At 38.9% G+C, this 20,357-nt stretch overlaps 1 protein-coding gene across 1 annotated transcript in view; it reads left to right on the plus strand.

Annotated features, from left to right (window-relative positions):
* The first annotated feature begins 7,282 nt into the window (after nucleotides 1-7,282).
* The window catches only part of LOC107048498 (TSC22 domain family protein 1), a 45,645-nt gene continuing 32,570 nt past the window's right edge, over nucleotides 7,283-20,357 (plus strand). Inside the window, exon 1 of the mRNA XM_015271679.1 lies at nucleotides 7,283-7,331. Within this exon, the coding sequence (XP_015127165.1) occupies nucleotides 7,317-7,331 (15 nt within the window). The 5' untranslated portion in view covers nucleotides 7,283-7,316. The remainder of the gene's footprint in view (nucleotides 7,332-20,357) is intronic.

Genomic DNA, 20,357 nt, shown 5'->3' on the forward strand with positions numbered 1-20,357 from the left:
ATAAGCTTATCAATTACGCGGTCGATATGACTTCAATGCACACCTCGTGTTCGGATAACTTCCTTCAAATCCGGTTTCCGTTATTGCATCCTCAATTAACGGAGATTATCACGAGGAATCCAAGAATCAACCTCACTCTGCCATATGATACTCTCTCCAGATGCCCCATTCACTTCTTCATATTTATTTATTTACTCGCTGCGATTCATCTCATTCATTTCACTATTTGTTATCTTTGGGGATTCATTAGTCTCCTATCCGCGATTCCAGTTTGTTTAGTCTCCATATTGCGCCATCCAGAATTGATTTACCGAGCTGCGTGATAAATATTTGCAATCCTAATTAATTGGAAATATGGTTGTTTATGAGTGGAGCGTAAATATTAGCAATAAGACAATCACAGATATGTTTCCCGTCAAGAAGGTTTTGGAATTTCATTATAATCATATGCTAATTTGACATGTTATTAACAACGTGTTACTTATATATATTTATTAATTAACTGTGACTATATGTCACACTCTTACAGTAAGGAGTTCGAATAGAGTGATTAATGAAACTTTTTTGAAATTTGAAATCAGCAATGCTATTAAGGGGAGACTACTATGAGTATTAAAAGTCGTGGGATATTGGAATGAGATTTCTCATGCATTAAAGACCGACTATCGGTTTAAAAACGACTAATGCAAAAAAATTAATTGTTTATTGTTTGTTTAGTCCGCAAACGCTTAAAATGTTCGTAATTGTTATTCCACATATTTTTCCAAAATTTTTGAAAAAACACCTCTGTAGCTCACAAATTTGAAGCCCTGGACTATTTTTAACATTTCAAGCGTTTGCGGGGTAAACGAAAAATAAACAATTAGTTTTTTTGCACTAATTATTTGTTTTTAGACATACATAATCAATCTTCAATATATGTGAAATCTCATTCCAATAGCTCGCGAGTTTTAAAATTCATAGTAGTCTTCCCTTAAAGAAAGGAAAGCTCAAATTTATCACATTCAACGGACATAGAATTTCAATAAGGCCTACACTTCAGTTTTCAAATCTCACATTTACAGACAATTCAACGGTACATTTACTTGAATTTGAAAAATGCACTAATGTTTAACGAAGGAATTCTTTTCCCAATCTGAGAATCTGTTGGAATTTAACATAAAGTGATTTCCATCAACTATTTCAAGAATTTCGACATGAAAATGGAATAAAATTTTCCGTTGATTTTCAGTAAAAATAACTACAAAGGGTAACCGACGTTCCGCGGTTGTATAACACGTTATTACAGACAATTTTTAATGACTTCTTTTCACCCTGAAATATTGTTTATGGTGTAATTACGCGAACATATGCTTGATAATTAATTGATGTACATTAGTGATAATTTGACGGGGGACAATAATATACAGGTGATAAGCGTGTAATTGAGTGGAAGATGAAATGCCACCCTATACCGCTGATTTGTAGGCGAACATTAAACTTGTGCGGCAGAAACTCCATGAATGTGCAAGAATGAAATAAATAAATAAAGGGGGATGAGAGAAGCAGTAGACTGGTTGCATATGTGCGAGGAAAAGTCACGCGTATGGTTAACCAATGCGCTCATAACGTCACGTAAAATATATCTTCAACGCACTTACACAGATTATCCTAAGCACCGCAGACATCCTATCGCGTTCCATGCGCGTCTTGTATGTACCTCTTTTCCCTTACACATACACACACGAACATTCTTCGCTCAACATACTTTTTCCTTATTCTCTTTTTAACCTATCCGCATCGTGGGCAATTTTTGTTCCCAAGTTCATCGAGCTCAAAGTACTCCAGCAGCTTTCAATTGTAGATTCCCCATGAAATCTTTTATATATAAGTTTGCATAGATTTCTCATTTTGTTTCTAATTCTTCATTTCATAATAATTGATGGAAATCTAATTATTATTAGGAAACTCTGAAATTCAGTGGAAGTTCAGCTTTTCCACAGGCCAAAAAATACTTTTCCCACGAGTGAAGTGGAGTTTCAACACCGCGTGATGAAATGTACCATTTTTTTAAAGACAAAAGTATGAAGTCTCAATATAAAATATTTGTTTTCCATGAATTCGTATTATGTAATTTGTTTCGATAATCTGTAATTCTAACTTTACTTTGCACGATAAGACTGCCGTTAGGGATTCGGGCGATGTTTGTCGATTAATCGAAAACATCGATTTTTCATGCCCAACCATCGATATTTTTCATCCAATTTTTACAACGGCCGATTAATCGATTTTAAATTTAAACTTTTAAATTTTTTAAAATTTAAACTTTTAACAATTATTACAGCTAACGGACAATATTAAATATATTTTTTTTAATTAATCAAAAACCCTTTTTCGAGATTCAAAATTTATCCCTCCAGCAGTACTTATCATTGAAACGTAATTTCCTCGGGTTGTATTTTTTAAATAAATATATTTCTTCAATAAAAATTAGATGAAAAAAAATGATTTTTAACTATTTGTTTTTTCTCCTGTGTAATGAGAAAACCATCGATTCTTTAAATAATCGATGTTTTTTCCTGAGAATCGATTCACAACATCGATGTTTTGTAAAATATTGCCCATCCCTGACCGCGGTTTCCGCGCTTGCCCGCCTTAAATTTTGTACGTAACACGGTCCAAGAAGTATTTTCTCACTATCATCGGGTCGAAAAATTTAAAAACACTTTATTCACCCCGTCACAATATTTATGTGTTACTGAGTGACATTTTCATGTCACCTTGATAAATTAAATTAAATTTATTGCCGCTGTTTTTTTTCCCAATCTTGTTAAGCGCGTTTCGTACTTTTATATTCAAATACTATCGTGATTCAGGATCTCGTACAACGGGAAATACCAAAATGTCTAAGCTGAGGACAAATGGACACCACCATGCTTGTGCTGGGATTCTATGTAGCTGCAACTACGGCTTTCCCTCGTAATCGACCACAATCGATCTCCTTTTAATCCTCCCCCTCTAGCTGCACCTTCATTCATCTTTTTTTCCATGCGTTTTTTCCTCGCACCTACATATCGCACCTACTTATCATCAAAGCAGATAATGAAATCAGAACAGTCAGTGTGTATCCCATTCATTACTATTACGATTGAAAAAAAAAACGAAAAATTGGATTGAAAAAAGATGGCGTAGACCCTGAATAAATATTGACCCAAAACACTTGGCGATGTGTTATTAAAATCGAATTACTCGATCCGATCGATAACGAAACAATTAAATGAAAAATTAATTTAAGAGACCATATACACACGGGAGGAGGCCAGCCCCACTGGATAATCGAATCTCCCTTCTCATTTATTTTTATTTTTATTTTTCATCCTTCGGCCATTGAGGTGGCCGTAACTCACCAGCGGAAAACCGCCAGTCGATGATCGCATCGCGCGCCAGGCGCGCCGAGTAGAAGGAGAGGCTAAAGAAGAAACAAACAAAACACAAAAATTCCGAAAAAAAAATCGTATGAAGACTGAGGGTTTGGGGGCCGCCAGTAGCGACTGAGTCCTTGGGTAAAAGGTGCACCCACATTGACTACATAACACAATGAATATTTTCACATGATACTTCCCAATCAACGCGGAGTTACATCCCTTTTTGCTCCCGAATGGAAACGTTGTAACCGTCCAAATTTAAGTTTTGGATTTTTTGTGTCATATCGACCCATTATGGTCCAAAAAGTCCGAAAATGCCATTTTTAGGTTTTTAGCATTACGGCCGTAATGCCGATTACGGAATCGACTCACAAAATTTAAGTGACGGTATCCGAATTTCAGGAGATTCAGATGAAAATTACGGAACGGTCCGGAAAAATTCCGTGACAAAATTCCGTTGAATTTGAAGCATGAAATATCATGCTTCAAATGAACCCGAGTCAAAATGTTACCGGGTCTCCCGACGTAGTTTCAACGTTTCCGCCGAATTTTCCACCGTACTTTCAATTTATCTCAGCGTGAAGGCCCATGGACGTTGAAAAACACTCAATATCGTTTGTTATCTGTTAACGTACGTTGTAAGTTTCGACGTCCACATTTGATTGTATCAAGGTCATTATTGACGATAATTAAAGAATTCATTACCGTGTTAACGACTCACGTAACTAAATTATTAGTGTTAGTACATTCATAACATTAGTTCGAAGTTCACACAATCGTGCGTCTGAAGGTTGAGTTGGGTCCAACGGTCAGAAGGGTTAGTTGAGTATAAGGATCAATTGAGTATAAGGGTCAGATGAGTATAAGGGTGAGTTGAGTCCAAAAGATTACGCGAATCTAAGGGTCAGATAAATGAAAGCCTCAGTTGAGATTGAATGTCAATTGAGCTTAAAGGTGAGTTGAGCCTAAGGGTCAAAAGAGTACGAAGAGTTATGCGAATCCAAGGATCTGTTTTGTAAGGGTCAGATAATTAAAAATCTCAGTCGAGTTCAACTGTCAGTTGAATTTAAGTGCCAGTTGTGTGTAAGGGTCAAATGAGTCTGAGGGTCAGGTGAGCCAAAGGTCATCTGACTTTTAGATTGAACTGACCCTTAAACTCAACTCAGCCTTTTACTCATCTGACCTTTAGATTTGCCTGACCCTTCGTACTCTTTTGACCCTTAGGCTCAACTGACTCGTAGATTCGCGTGATCCTTTACACTCAACTGACCCTTAAATCCGCCTGACCCTTTGTAGTTGTTTGACCCTTAGACTCAACTGACTCTGATCGCCTGATCCTTCGGACTCAAATAACCCTGAAACCTATTTGACCCTTAAACTCAACTGAGACTTGGATGCGATTGACCTTTAAACTGAACTGAAACTTTTGCGTATCTGACCCTTACTCAACAGACCCTCAAATTCGCATGATCCTTCGGACTCAACTAATGCTTAGACCCATCTGACCCTTAAACTCAACTATCACTGAGACGCATCTAACCTTTAAACTCAACTGAGACTTCTACTTATCTGACCCATACTCAAATGACCCTTATATTCGCCTGACCCTTCGTACCCTTTTGACCCTCAGATTCGTGTGATTCTTCGGACTTGGCTGACCCTTATATCCATCTGGCCCTATGCTGAAGGTTTTACGCTTATTGATAAAAAAAAACCATCTGGCCCTCATACTCATCTGACTCTTAGATTCATTTGACCCTTAAACTCAATTGACCCTTAAACTCAACTGACACTTGAACACAACTGATCCTTAAACTCAACTGAGCCTTTTACTTATCTGACCCTTACTGAACTGACCCTTACTGAACTGACCCTTACATTCGCCTGACCCTTCGTTCTCTTTTGACCCTTAGGTTCAACTGACCCTAATAAGAACACGGTGGATATTGACTGTTTTTCAACGTCCATGGGCCTTCACGTTGAGATAAGTTGAAAGTACGGTGAAAATTCGGCGGAGAATTTGAACATCAAAGTAATGTAGGTTGAAAACGTTGAAACTGCGTCAGGAGACCCGGTAAAATTTTGACTCGGGTTGCCATTTCGCTACTGATTTTATTGAAGGGTTGAGGGAAGAGGGAACTGTAAAAAAGACAATCCCTTATATAGAAGAAAATGGATAATAAGAACAATGATGCTGATAACATTCAACTAAGTTGAGAAGCTGACAAAATTAGGTAAAAGGAAATCTTATTCAATTTAATAAAATAAAGTAAACAATGAATTATGCATGACAGAAGGAAATTATGCACATATTAACCATTCAGAAGCATATCGCTAATTCATTAACAAAAATAACTATACTATATAGAATACAAGAGCAATTTCCCACATGGTTTTTCATCTCCCACCAGAAGTTCGAATAAAGAGCCAAATAATAAAGAAACCTATATTTCTCCCCCGAACTTGATGCATGTGACAAGCATCGGAGCGTGATAAGCTCAATGACAATAACAAATTTCGTTAAGCCGAATTATCCAACAAAAAAGGCATCACAAAGCAACTGTCGATCATTCACCCCCATTGGCATCATATTGAGATTTCCAATCAAACCCCAATCATCTCCTGCATACGATTCGCAATTCATCCATCAGCTTGCTCAGCTTGCGGTCCCCAGAAAAATCCCCTATCCCCACTCCTCATTTCAACACCACACTGTGTACATATACATAATATCACGAATTGAGGGAATAAGAAAGAAAAGGAGCGTAATACCCAGCATCTGCAGTTTCCCCCTCGTACAAGCATAATACAAAAACATCGCCCATGTTTACTTCAATTATCTCGTAATCAGATTAATCACTGGCACTCCAGTGACTACGTAAAATCAATAATATGGGATTAGAGGCGATAACGCGAGTCGTAAATACAAACCCCTTGGCACCATCCGCTGATCTTCATCTTCGTCGCCTCTACGATGTGCTTTAGGGTTCTGGGAGATTGTCCAGTGTAGTATGGTTTCTCTCCAACCCCTCCCGCTTCCCGCTTCGCAGTGTTTTCCAACTACACGCAGTTGTTGTCTCTCTCACTCTTACGTTACGCGTGCGTACGAAGTTACTCTGTTCTTTGGGGTAGAGTGTCCATGGGCTGGCAAGCGTGTACGCCACTGCTACATACAGGCCCGTTGGCTGCTCGAGTCAGTGAGCCTCAGACCGAGCCGGTGAACACATCGGTGGGCTACGGGTTCTCAGTTGACTTTCTTTTGCCATCCGTCAGTCAATCGTTTTTTCAAAATTTTTAAACTATTTTAAATGGTTTATGAATGATTGAAATTAGCAATCACATTTTTTTTAGAAATATCTCTAAAGTGAATTTTATCTAATTGAAATTAATTCAATGGTCGTGATGTGGTGGATTTGGATTGAAGTTTTCCTTCTGAATATGAATGACCAAGTAAAAGCGAATCACTGAATGAAAGAATTTTTTAAATGCCCCAACGTGGTCCTGAATATGTATTTGGTATTGTGACGAATGAGGTGATTCATCGGTTCATTCATAAAAGTTTATCGCAACGGTGATTTCGACGATAGGTAGACGATGTTGTTCGCCGGTACTCTCTGTCAGCGACGCCGGCGTCGCCTGGAGTTCCACCAGCCGCCCACTGTCACCTTCGGTGATAAAGCTAAATATGAAGTCTGAAAAATTCAAACACAAACTCATCATCGTGGTAATTCTTGTGAAGTGATTTCTATTGAAGTGTCACGACGTGTGGGAAGTGTTTTATTTTCTTTCTGGAGCAGAGGATTAAGCTAGTGGTCGCGTGTGCAACCGATTGTTTTGGTTGAGAATAATCCACTGCCGTCGGTTTTACATTCAAGTTTGAGAGGCTATTTATTTCACCAAGAAAATTGCAGAATGGATGACTTGAGTGTGAGTAAACTCTTTATTTACATTCCCCCTTGTTTTCTTACAATTTGTCTCTCACACATTTGAGGAATGGAGGTAAAAAGTCAGTTAAAATATAAAATCAGAGGTTGAGGGAAAAGTGAACATTTCAACATTTTGGGGTACAAGAAAATTAAGAGATTGTAAATTCATCTATCTCGTTATTATCGGCCAGTTCTCCCTCAACTCCCTGAGTACACCGGCGCGACGTTGCGGACAATGAGAGCGAGATTGCTCATTGTTGGTGATAATAACGCGTTGCAGCATAAATCTTCGTTTAACTCGTATTCAAGGAATATCCGTGATTCAACTGTAGTACTCATTCTATTTTCCTTCTTTCCTTCTTTCACTCCAACTCACCTCATAGAGTAACATACACATGTATGTGGGTTACCTTTGGGAACGCAGAAGGGGTAAAATGCACAACTGGCCACGCGGGCTTCGTCACGGATAACGCGCGGTCTTCATTAAACCTAACCTCCTTGCGTGTTCCGCGGCCATTAAGCCGCCCGGGACCGGCCTACAACTAATTTGTACTGTAAATGAGATCCTGGGACCCTCATACCCCTCCCCCCCCTTTATTTCACCTCACCCTTTGCCTTTCATTCCCCTCCGCCCCCCCCCCTCCCGGCGCCCCACGAACCCAATCACTTTGGGAGGACGATCGTGACGTCCAGATCACCCTGAAATTTCGTGATGCACAAGGCCTCATTTCTTTATTAAGCATTATCACAAGATTACATTGATTTTTGAGGTACTTTGAACTCACTGAGAGACTGATTGATGGCATTATGATTTTCTCCTCATTTTATTTCCATTCGATATTGAATTAATTTTCAGTGGGGGATATAAAAGGGGGAAAGAAGTTGTATAAAAACGTGTCGATCCTTTCGATATGTGTAAACGTTGACCAAAACTGGGTAAAGGATTCAGTTTGGAGGATTCGTAAATCTCTGAAAACACTATACAGCAGCCAACGGGCGGCAACACAAATGCGCCCTGAATTCCGATTCGAATCGAAAAACACCGCCGCTACCCCAACTCCCTCTTTTCGTTTATTTATTTAAGTCCTTCGTTTTGGTTTTTTTTATGCGAGTTTCTTTCCGCCTTTCGGTTTCATCGGGTGGCAAGCTGAATTTTTTAAAACTCCCAAAGTTATTCATTTGGTTTTTTCTTCTATTTTTCATTTGTAACGCCCGCAGTTTCCTTCCACACCTTCGACCAGCGTTCCGGTATTTTGTGAATCACCCTAAAGACAAGACAATAGGTAAAAAATATTAAGAATGCATAACACATAACGTGTGATAAATCTATGTCCACGATCTAACACTTGAATCCTCGAGTTTCTTTAATTTTTTTTATTCTTCACTCCGTCACTCTTTTTGTTCCTTCATTTCTAGGTGGTTGTGGTGGAATGTGGGAATCCTTCTATCTACCCATTTTTTTACATTTTTTCGATTTATTTAACGTGTTGCAAACGCGCGGAAGAAACAGAGTAGCCAACGGCGGGGCCTTTTCACCAATGGACATTTATTTAAAACCGCGCCACTACCTTTTCTCTCTATACACACCAAGCGTAGACTGTTTCTCCATGGTTTGTGCTACGCGGTGTTGACACCTCAACGCAGAAAGGAAGAAATATGTAAATGTAGGGGAAAGAGGGAGAGGGTGGGCGGGAAATTTATTTGTTGGATACACACCGGCGACACAGACGCAGTTGTGAATGAAAAAAAAGGATGTATAACCTACGCCCAGGAGAGGCAAAATGGATCAAATTTCGAACGATTTCACCATTTTATTTTTTGCCAAATTCTCTTTTTTTATTGCTATGCCACGTGATTTCGATCATTGAAAAATCTTCTGTTTTCTTTCCATGTGTTCTGAATGTCTATTTTACACTGTTAGAAATTTTTTGAAATTTCTTGGAAGGTATTATAGTAAATCTCATGAGAGTGACATTGAATCGGATTTACAGAAAAAATAGTTATGAAATTTCAAGTTTAAGTAGAGTTCCCGGAAATTCATAAGGTTTCAGTGGGTGCGAGTTGGAAATTTCACAACTTGATTGAATTTTCAATGGAACATGAATATTCAGAAACAAAATGACATGAATTTTCAATTTTTCCCTAAATTTTCCTGATTTTTATGAATTTTCACAGAATAATTGAACTGAAAAATCAAGTATTTTATCGATTTTCAGATCATTTGAACAGAAAATCAATGGAATATTTGATTTTTCAATGATAAGATTTCCTAAAATTTCAGTGGAACTTGAACACGATAAAAATTCCCGGAATTTGGCACGGAAAATTGAAACGAAAATTTTTAACAGTGTATCAGGATTTTTTAATCATTAATGGTTACAATAATTGAAAGAAACTTCAATTCATTAGTATCAAAATTTAGTAACTTTTTATATGAAAGTTTGCCTATTTTTGTTCATGAATTCCTTCCAACGTTTTAATCTCCCAACCATAACATCTTTAATGATTTTCCATGATGAAGAAAAAATTTTATAAGGACACGCGAATTCAGTGGCACTGATCGGTCATTACGAGCTCGGTTAAGGTAGTATATTCATCTCTGGAATATTAAAATGACTGCGTGTGTCGACTCTTAAACATCCTCAGCCGTGTACAATATCGCTTGCACGATACGTAATCACTCTGTGTGTACCCTTAATAGTCGCTGGGGCCGTAGTTGGCGTTTTGACTCCATATATTCCAGCACGGTTACCCATCCCTAATGACCTGAGTATTAATAAAAACATTGCGGGGTTGGAAGGAAAAAGGGATAAAATTTAAATTCTCATTTAATAATTTTTTACATTCCCCCGGCGTTGCGAAATGAGTGCATCGCGATAATCCTCGTTGATTACTCACTCTTTCAGCTTTAATCGCATCCAAAAGTACTGATGATCGTAATAAAAATTAAATGAAAAAAAAACGTTAATTCCCTCATCCCTTTTATCCTCTTTATTCATTAAGGATTAATTAAAAAATGATTATGATCAATTTTAAATAATGAACCTTGAATGTTTTCTTTTACTCTCGATCCTGTTTGCAATTTGTAATTGGCCGCTCACAGCTTCTCTCACCGCCAATGCGATGAAATTATTGACTCTATCAAGTATGAAATTAAGACGTAAAATCTCATGCTCTGTGTAATCTTGCCTTTTACCGTGAAGTTCACATGCACACAAATACCTTGTGTTTCTTACTGCTGTGGCGGCCGAACGCTGTAAAAAACACCGCAGTGGACGCGGTTCAGCGACGATCGATTCAACCGCGAAAAGAAATAAATAAAAAAGAGGGCGAGGTGAAAAACGAGTGAGAAATATAATCAAGTCACGCTTCATTCAAGTGTGTAAATATCCAAATAGAGGAATTTAAAGCACGGAATATGATTGATTAAGGGAGGGTGGGGCAATAGGGATCTCTGGGGTAAAACGAACACTCGAAAAATTGGCGAAAAAAACGTTTTTTTCAATTCAAATTTTTTAAAATTGGTTCATTGGGCAATATGGACACCTGATGAATCCACGTAGGATAGACTAAAATGGGCGCTCAAAAAATTAAAAAAAAAAATTCAATATTTTAATTTTTTTAAATTGCTTTTTGGCAAAGTCCACAGCCGAAAAATTAGGCACGAGTGGGATAAAATGGACACCCGAAAAAGTTTGTCCTATTCAGCTTTTAATCAAGAAAATTTTCAACAGAGTCGTGTCGATATCTTTTTATGGAGAGAAATTAGAGTTGGAAGAGATATTAACAAATAAACTTCAACTCTATTAAATTTTACACTGAAGTTTGAAATGTAGAGTAGCTTCGGATTTCCTGTTTTACTATTGAAATAACTTTGAAATTATTCGTTTTCTTCAATGAACAATTACACGCCTTGCACAATAACTGACCTTTTGTCCATTTGCAAAATTTGTAAGATGGCTATTTTCCTACTCACAAAGGAAAAAACCATTAAAAAATGGGAGGAGGGAGGATAAATGGGCAAAGAAAAATTTGGTTTACCATCCCCCACGACAAAAGTCAAAAATGATTTTTTTTTTATTTGAAAATCGCAGTCATGACTATAGCATTTCAGAAATTGAATAATATTGTTGAAATATAAAAATTGAGGAAGAAATCGAAGTTTCCATTCTACCCCGTTTTTGCTTTACCTTATAACTCCTGATTTGATCGAAATCAACTCATTATTTAAATCTGGTGTCCATATTGCCCCACCCTCTTCCATTTCGTCTGAAAATTGTGGGAGTAGAATAAAATTTTGAAATTTTTGGAAAATGAATGAACTCAAAATATCGTTGACAATAAACATCTATTATACATGGACAAGATGTTATGCTGTTTTGAAATAGAGGACTTTCAATTAATTTGTAGTGAAGCATGAGAGAAAAAAATGATTTCTTAATTTATAAAAATGTAGTTGACTTAGATTTCGAGAATTTTCCCCCGATATTCAAGGTCAAATCTATAAATAAATCTTAGTACTTTCTCCCCATATATTTCACGTCAATTCTCCTCGAAATATTTCACCTAAAATTATGCAAATTACGCTTAAAAATTTTCTGAAATAAATTGCTTGTAAAATATCTCGCCATGTAATCAGCAATTATTCGTTATGGGACGTTAGAAATTCAACTTAATTAACCTTCCGATCAGAAGCTAATTGCTCGCAACTAGGAAGCGATACTCACCGATGTGGGGGTATATGCGCCTTTATTCGTGATTACCATCGCCACATTGCTGACGGGGGCTATATATGTGGGCCTTCTCGTCCACCGTCCATCCCAAGCGAATAAGGAACCACACACTACATAAACTCCCAAGCACATCATCTACTGCACTCCCAGGAGATCGCCATGAGCAATGCGCTAGTCACTCATATACGTGGAACCCACTCTACTCTTTGCTCAAGAGTTTGTTGATGGTAACGATGGAGGAGTGTGCACATTCCTGCCACGTTTATTATCATCGAGCTCCATCCACGGCGAATTATTAGATGCCCCGTTGTATCCGTTATCCAAGATTATTTATCAATTTTTTACCTTAAAAACTTATAGAGTTATTACGTTGTATAATGCCTCATATAAAGATGAAAGAAGAACTCATAAATTCACTCATTGAATAAATAAAAAAGGTATAACTGTCAACGCTGGTGTAACTGAGTCATTTTGTCGTGTCTGAAAGGGAATGGAGGGATTGAAAAATTGGAAAAAGCCAACGATGAAAGGGACACCGCGTCTGAGTAAACGACGATGGTGCCCCGAGGGAGATAATACCCTCCTCCATCTCCAAATACTATTTCAAATCTTCCATCCTTATTCAATTTTTTTTCTTTTCCGGGAGAGTTTCAATACAGATATATATGTATAGATAGAGGTTTGTCCAACGTTCCCCTTTTATCCCCAGTTTTACTTACATTTACACGGAACACTCAAAGGGCTTGAGGCAACTCAAGAGGACCCGCAATTCTAGCTATCCCACAGGGCTTTAACTCTCATCTCCTGTTGATGCTCAAGGGTGTCGATTACGCCACTCTATAGTATCTCTTTGTGTAGTGTGTATCCACCCACTACGCTACCCTCACTCGAGGGAACCTACGTCTATTGAAGTATCTAGTGCGATGAGTCATCTAATAGTATATAATCTACCGATTGTTTTCTCGATGTTTCAGTGAATGAAAAAAGAAAATTTGTGGGAGTAATCTCTAATCTGGGGTTTAGTTCTCGAAGGGATGAGAATTGGATGTATCATAGGGTAGTGAATTATATGTTTTTTGTCCACGTAAACGCACAACAACGAGGAAAGCAGATTTTCTGTTTCGAGTCAAACAATGCTGAATAATAATAATTGAAATTCAAGTTTCATTCATTTTTCCAAGATGACGACCTAAAAAAATACAGGTTCAAGTCAATGTCGGATTGATTCTGGTTGATTTTCGACTTGATGCAAGACGAGTGACTCAGACTACGCCAATCCGAATTCCGGGTCTGATATGAGCCGACATAGTACATTTCGACACTAGGTCGTGAGGAACTTTTCTGGCGAATATGAGGTTACAGAACGAGTCGAAGGCGAGTTCTGTAATCATATGAGGTAGAAAAGTTCCCACCGCTGTGTGTCGAACAATATTTTTTGTCATTAGGCCCGAAAACCCCGATTTAATCGAGCGAAGCGAGCTTAAATCAAGCCTTTTTTGGCTTGATTTTAGTCAAATCAACACTTGGTCCAAGTCGGAAAGATACACTGTTGGAAAAAAATCTAAATTTCATGGAGAATTCAATAGGTCTGTTTATGAGAGTGACATAAAGTTCGATTCACGGAAAAAAATCATGAAATGTCAAATTTTACAGATTATGCCCTCATGTAAATGTCAACCAATAGAAATTCAGTATTTAACTTTTTGTCGAGCAGTGGGGATAGAATTATTATTTCCATTTAGTTGCATAGCCACCGTGGATGGAGATTTTCTGTTAAAATAGATGAAGATATGGTATGAATATGGCTTTTAACCCGTAAAAACGTCAATACTTCTATTGGTCGAAATTCTGATGGGGGAGTAATTCAATAGAATGATGTTTGTACTCCAAAATCATATTTCAGATTATGTTCATCTGAATTTTCTTGATTTTAATGAATTTTCATTGAATAATTGAACTGAAATGTACAATTTCCACTAATATTTTTAACGAATTTCAAACCGAAAAATCCACTTGGATCAAGCCCAAAAATCGACTTAAATCAAACCGAAAAGTAGTCTTGAATCAAGTCAACCATTTGGCCGGAATCAAGCCGAAAACTCGACCTGAATCAAGTCGAAAAATCGACTGGAGTTAGACCGCTATATGGGTTTACATCTGGGGGCCTATTCTCGAAATATTTCCGTACACGGAAGTGGCTTCGTAGACGAATTGCGTATAGGAATCATATAGGCGTTCCGTCAACGAAGTCGATTCCGCGCACGAAAATATTTCGAGAATAGGCCCCCTGTCCGAGCCCGACGGGATTCATACCGTCAATTCAACACGAAATAAGTCGATTCCCGGCATGATTTGACTTAATTCAGATTGATTTTTCGCCTTGATTCAGGACGACTTTTCGGGTGGAGATGGTAGCAAATAATGTTCAAACAGGATGGTAAGAATTGACGATTCGACATATACCTGGACCAATTTATTGAATCATTTTGAACATCCCTACCATGTGTAGCCAACTGTCCAAACTCCCCGCTCAAAAACAAACAATTAAATTTTTTGTTTTGTTTGAGTTTCAATGTATTCTCGGTAAAAGGTCGTTTCAACGAAATTTTCTCAGGCTAGGAGTTGCCCTGTGGTTTACACGAGAGACTAACGAGGCCAGAAAACAACGTAGAGAGAGGGGAATACCCCAACGAAATCTGGTTCGCCTGGCGCGCGTCTACGTTTAATTTCACGTTTCGGGAATCTGCTCTCGACCGATACAAGGCTACGCGCTCTTTTGGGTTATAAGCCGTGGCACCGCACACACCACAAAATAATAACGGTCGTAAAAAGTCCGTAAAAACGTCTCCCGCCTTCTTATAAACGCAAACTTTGGCTCGTAAACACTCGAAATTATCGAGCCCACGGGGCGCTCAATAGGTGGCTGACTCTCGCTCTCTGCTGTCACTGATTATTTCTTATTATTCATATTTTCATACATTTTTCGACATTATATTCGTTTCTCTTCATTTTCTTGGCAATTGCTCGTCAGCATGGTGTAAGGCATCTTACACGGAAATTACAAACGGTTAAGGCACTCACAACTCTATGTCTTTTTTCACCGTATAACTGTACAGTCAAGGCATGCAACTATGAGCCAGTCTAAAAGTTTATGGCAAAACGTTTTGCACGAGGAAAGCTACGGGGGTTGAATGCTTTTGACCTCTGGAAATTACATTATTTCTTTCTTACCATATGATGTATTTACTTTATTGTGTACCCTCAAGATTGAAAATACCGGTGCAAATAATGTAATATGTCAGCACCGGACGCGAACTCATCAAGTCAGAATTAATTATTTGTGTAAATCTTATGTAAACTACCGAAAAATTTCAAGAGAAGACGAGAAGAAAATTAATGCTGAAAACCATCAATTTATTGTCATAACTTTTTCTCACAGCATTCTTTTTTTCGAGGCAGAACATAATGGTTTTTAGATGCAAATCACTGACAGGCAGATGTGTTCCTTACCCACACTCGGACCCCAGAAGTCAATTCTTAATAAAGCTATCACCCATGTATATTAGCCTTTACTTTTTAAAGTAATTGCCGGTTTTATTATCATTTCATCTGGTCGCATTAATTTCTTTTTATACCGTCGAAAGCCTCTGTAATATGGGGGCAGTAGCCGAAAAAATGCCAAATATTTTTTTGGTATGTCGAAAAAAGCCCACAAACATAAATTCAAATTAAATTCATATCAGACTCATCCTGAAAAATTCTTTTTACAACATCATTTAATTATTGAAAAATATCGTGGGTTTTTTAATGACCCAACGAGTTGTTCAGTTGGGGTCAAAGCCTTCGTGGCAAAAACGAAAGCTAAATACTCGTCGATGACGTCTTGTATGGTCGGACACTCTGCTTGGTCCAAACCCCAGAGGCAAAACTCCGGACGAAGGAGACATGAAGTAATGCCAAAGTGTCCAACTATGTGCTTACCGTCGTCTTCGCGACTTTCCCAATTCCCATGCAAATCAGTCAATTTATTTTCGCGAGGATGGAGGAGCTCAGAACGATTAGGTTAATGTGACCTCCCTGCGTCCGTCGGCGCTTGTTGAGTCCTCGTTCGGAACTTCCTTTTTTTCTTGACTTTTATTTTCTTTTTTTCCCTCTCCTTTTTGCTTTCATTTTTTAAAATATAAATTTATCCATTTCTCTGATCACTTCCCAGCTGTATCCATAATGCCTTGCCGGCTTGATTAACGAATAGCTCAGTTGTAAATCGAGCCTCGTGCTCGTTAAAAATCGATAAGCCGCTATACTCCACTTGAAATTATCCACTGTATATTCTTATTTCTTTCATTTTTTTTTTTTATTCCTCCGTAATCATCATACACAACTCTATCCTCTTCCGGTTTAATCACCGCCTCGCATACTTTCTTTCTTGTTTTCTCGATAAGTCGAGATAATTCCCAGATTCCCATACCACCCAACTTCGAACTTTAATACCTGTCGTTTAAGCATTATAAGGAACTTCTTGCTTGGCGGTGGCTAAAACGCCGGGGAATCTCTCTGTTGACGAATTAAAGTTCCAACCGATGAATTCACCGGAATCGAGCAAGCGCCAGTGAAGAACGCAAGCAAGCGTACATGGCGGTAGGTCCACTGAGGATTTTTTTACATTTGTCTCTATATTCTTTCTTTTTTGGGGGCTTTGAGACACTTCAAGGTCCCGCATGACGTTGCCCCCCAATGGTGAAGGAGGGTTGAGATGCTTCCAGGGAGTATCGAGTTGCTGGCGCTGCTTAATTCCACTCACCACCCGTTGACTAGCGCCAAAATCCCCTTGACTTTAGCCATAGGTGATGCAGAGGAGGAGGGCATACATTTTACATATGTGTTAGGTAGCATGTGCAAATGTATTGGTACGTGAGGATCGATCCCTGGTGAAGAGCGATGCTCCCGCGGTGAGCCGCTGTAGCCACTCTGCTTGGTCCACAGTCAAGGGAGAGGAACCAAGATCAAATGTGCGATCGAGTGTGTAAGTGCGAGTCGGGCCACCAGCAGAGCCTGGGGACCACCGCCGGTGCTGTGGCATCATGGGCCCTCTCACCAGGGAGAACGAGGAGTTACTTCACTGTGTCAGACAGGGACGGAGTTATGCTGTGGTATCGGGGTAGGGACTCCTCTTCGGGGCCTAAGAACCCGAGGACGACGAGAGATAAAATGATGAAAAACAAAAACGGAAGACAGAGATCTTCCTTCACTCTGGGATCCTCTTTTTTCGCCTCATTCTCGTTTTATTCTTGACGACATTCTTTTTCCAATGGCCGATCATTTTGGACGATAATACGGGTAGGGGAGAAGAGATTAATTGTGATATTCATTAGAAAGTCTAATGCCTCGACATCAGATGTACATTTAATTATCAAATTAACAGAGGCGAGATCCTATGGTAATATCATTTTTTTTGTCTCTGAGTTTGAATTTATTCCAACTCTGTAATTAAACCTCGTCTGCGAGGGGGTAATCACTCAAAAAAAACTTGTATACTAAATTTCAAGATCATTGGTTCATTGGAAATCATGGGAATAAATAAAAGACACTCTTCATTTGAGCAAGTGAACTTGGTTTTTATTAAGACGTGTTCTCACTTCGAAAGTAGTTGCAGAACTGAAGGACCGTTTAAATCCCTTTCTCAACATATTGTCTTGAATTCGACATAAGATTGAGAATTTCAAAAATTTTGCCAAATTCTTTAATTTCTCCACGAACTTGGGGGATTTCATGAGATTTAAAGAATTTTTTATCCAATATGTCATAGATGTCAATGAGATTTCAAGATTTCAGGGACTTGAAAAGATCTTCTTTGATATTCCAAAAGATTTCAAGACCATCTGCACCCCAAGTGGAAATTCAAATCAGGTTAGAATAAGAGACACAAGCTAACTGAGTGAAATTTCCACTCGGGACATCGAATTTCGTGAGTGATTACCACATCGAGTCTGTAAAACCATAGATCTAATTATCAGATCTCGATTATACTCTACCGAGTTTCCGCTCTTGGTAAAGCAGAAACAATTTGACAATTGATCACTTTCTCGAGATTATCTATGAATTTTTGAAATTACTGCCTCACATCGAGTTTCCAACCGGACATTTCCCTGGCTTCCCAACTATCTAGGCCAAATTGTGTCCAAATTGTTGACCTCCATTGTACTGTACATTGTTCCTTCATAGCCTCTTTCTTCTCATCATAAATCACAGTCAATTTCACAATTAGAGTCAGCATCCCCCAAAAATTTCAATGAACGGTCCTGAATAGTTGTAAACACGTTGCATACACAGCTTTTCCTATTGTCGATGATTTTGTCGGAATTTTATTTGCGGCTGTGTGCCCCACGTGCCTCTCATTGAGGGGAGAAACCAAAGGAAGGAATGAGGGGAGGGGCGATGCACCAAATGACTCATTAATCACATAAATATTTCAAGTGAACAAAAGGAGGAGACGTGGGGGTGTTGGAGAAAATGGGCAGTAATGCATTCTGGAAACCCGTGCGTGGATAATTCCCCCCGACACCCTAGAATTGTCAGTGGACGCCAGATGGGTTTGTAAATTTTCCCCCCGCAAACGTTAAAATTTAGTGGAGCAAAGGGAGAGAGATTTTTCTCCTGATCGATATAAAAAGGAGAAGGGGACATTGAGAGCCGTTCTGGGGCCGGCTTAACCCCAGCGATTCGACAGGCTATACTCGTCACGGTTGTGGATCGAAGGGTCCACACAAAGCAAAAATAAGATAACAAAAAGAAATGCAAGAGGAGAATGAAAAAAACGTCACAAATCGGTGATAGATCCTGTGTGTCGTGAAGATCAGGGAGACTTACCCCAATTTTTTGTCACATGCAAGAAGAATTACCAATGGATGTATTCAGAGAATTTTTTTTTGTTGGATATCTAATTGACACCTGGTACGTGCTCCAGAATACAACGAGGAAAACTACTTCGGTTGGGGCTGGATATGTATTTATTCATGATGCCCATTCTCCACCTGGAAATACCCAATGAACTGTGAAAATTTATAAACACCAGGAGCAAACGTATAAACTCGAACTTTAACCCCTTGAGACACCTCAGTCCACAGTTGGATTGCATCCCAAACGTTGAACGAGTGTTTTTTTTTCTCTTTATGATTCCAGTCTAGACAATGAAGAATGGGACTTGGGGAGATGTAGGTCGAAACGGATAAAAAAAGGCACCTGGAATGAGGCATTCGGTTCACTTTCGTTGAAGGGGTCTAAGTGAAAAAAGTGAAGTTAATCAATTATGAAAATTATCCCTCAGTGAATCATTGAAGATTAAACGTTTTATGTCGCTCGACTGTTTGGTTCCTTTCTTTCACTCTTGTCAGTCAAAAATAATATCGGACTCAACACATGTTACAATTTTTAAACATATGTAGTAGAGAGCAAGATGGAGTATATAAATAAGCTTAAATGCGAGCGACTAATTCGACCACCTGGTGTCCGCTCAGTATAAAAAAAGCACATCCGAAAATAATACAATTTACTGGTTGTATCAAGTTACACCCTTTATCCTCGTGAAAAATCCCGCCTCAATGAAAGCTAACCCACGTAGTCGCACAGTTAGAGAGACGAGAGACATATCCCACAAAGACAGAGTCGACTACATCATGTGGAATGACAGCGGGACGTGCCACAAATGTTTCAATCCGCTCAACCCTGTACCGTTTCTCTCTCACAATGACACGGGAAAAAACACGTGCGGCACGTGCTTACCTCGACATTATATTTCCTGCGTTAACCCGAGCCCCCACATGGCGAGATACCCCATCGAATGGGGTTAGAGAATTAAATGTCAGATAGAGGGTTGAAGGCCCTACAATGGCCGACTGTCACTTCAGCCGTGCCAAGTGTCACATTTCTTCGTTTTTTCAAAACGATGGAAAGAAAAAATCCTCAAAAATTTAAATCTCCTCCAACGACAAGCGTGAAGGATTCAAAGTGTATCGAGACAACTGTAGGAGGACTCTAGTGGTTTGCGAGCGAGACTTGAATCAAAGCGGAATGAAGACGTCCAGAGGTTCGTGGCAGCTCAAGGTCTTCCACTTTCCCCCACCCTCCACCATCATCCTCTTTTCCCTCTCAAGTTTCTCTCCCTCTCCACCTATCCCTTGTCCTTCGCTTCGACGTCAAAACTGTAGTGTATACTTGCTCGAGTTCGGAATAAAGGGGAGAGAAAGAGAGAGAGAGAGAGAGAGAGAGAGAGAGAGAGAGAGAGAGAGAGAGAGAGA

This window comes from Diachasma alloeum, unplaced genomic scaffold, assembly GCF_001412515.2.
Source record: "Diachasma alloeum isolate Michigan unplaced genomic scaffold, Dall2.0 Dall_scaffold_00194, whole genome shotgun sequence".
Lineage (NCBI taxonomy): Eukaryota > Metazoa > Arthropoda > Insecta > Hymenoptera > Braconidae > Diachasma > Diachasma alloeum.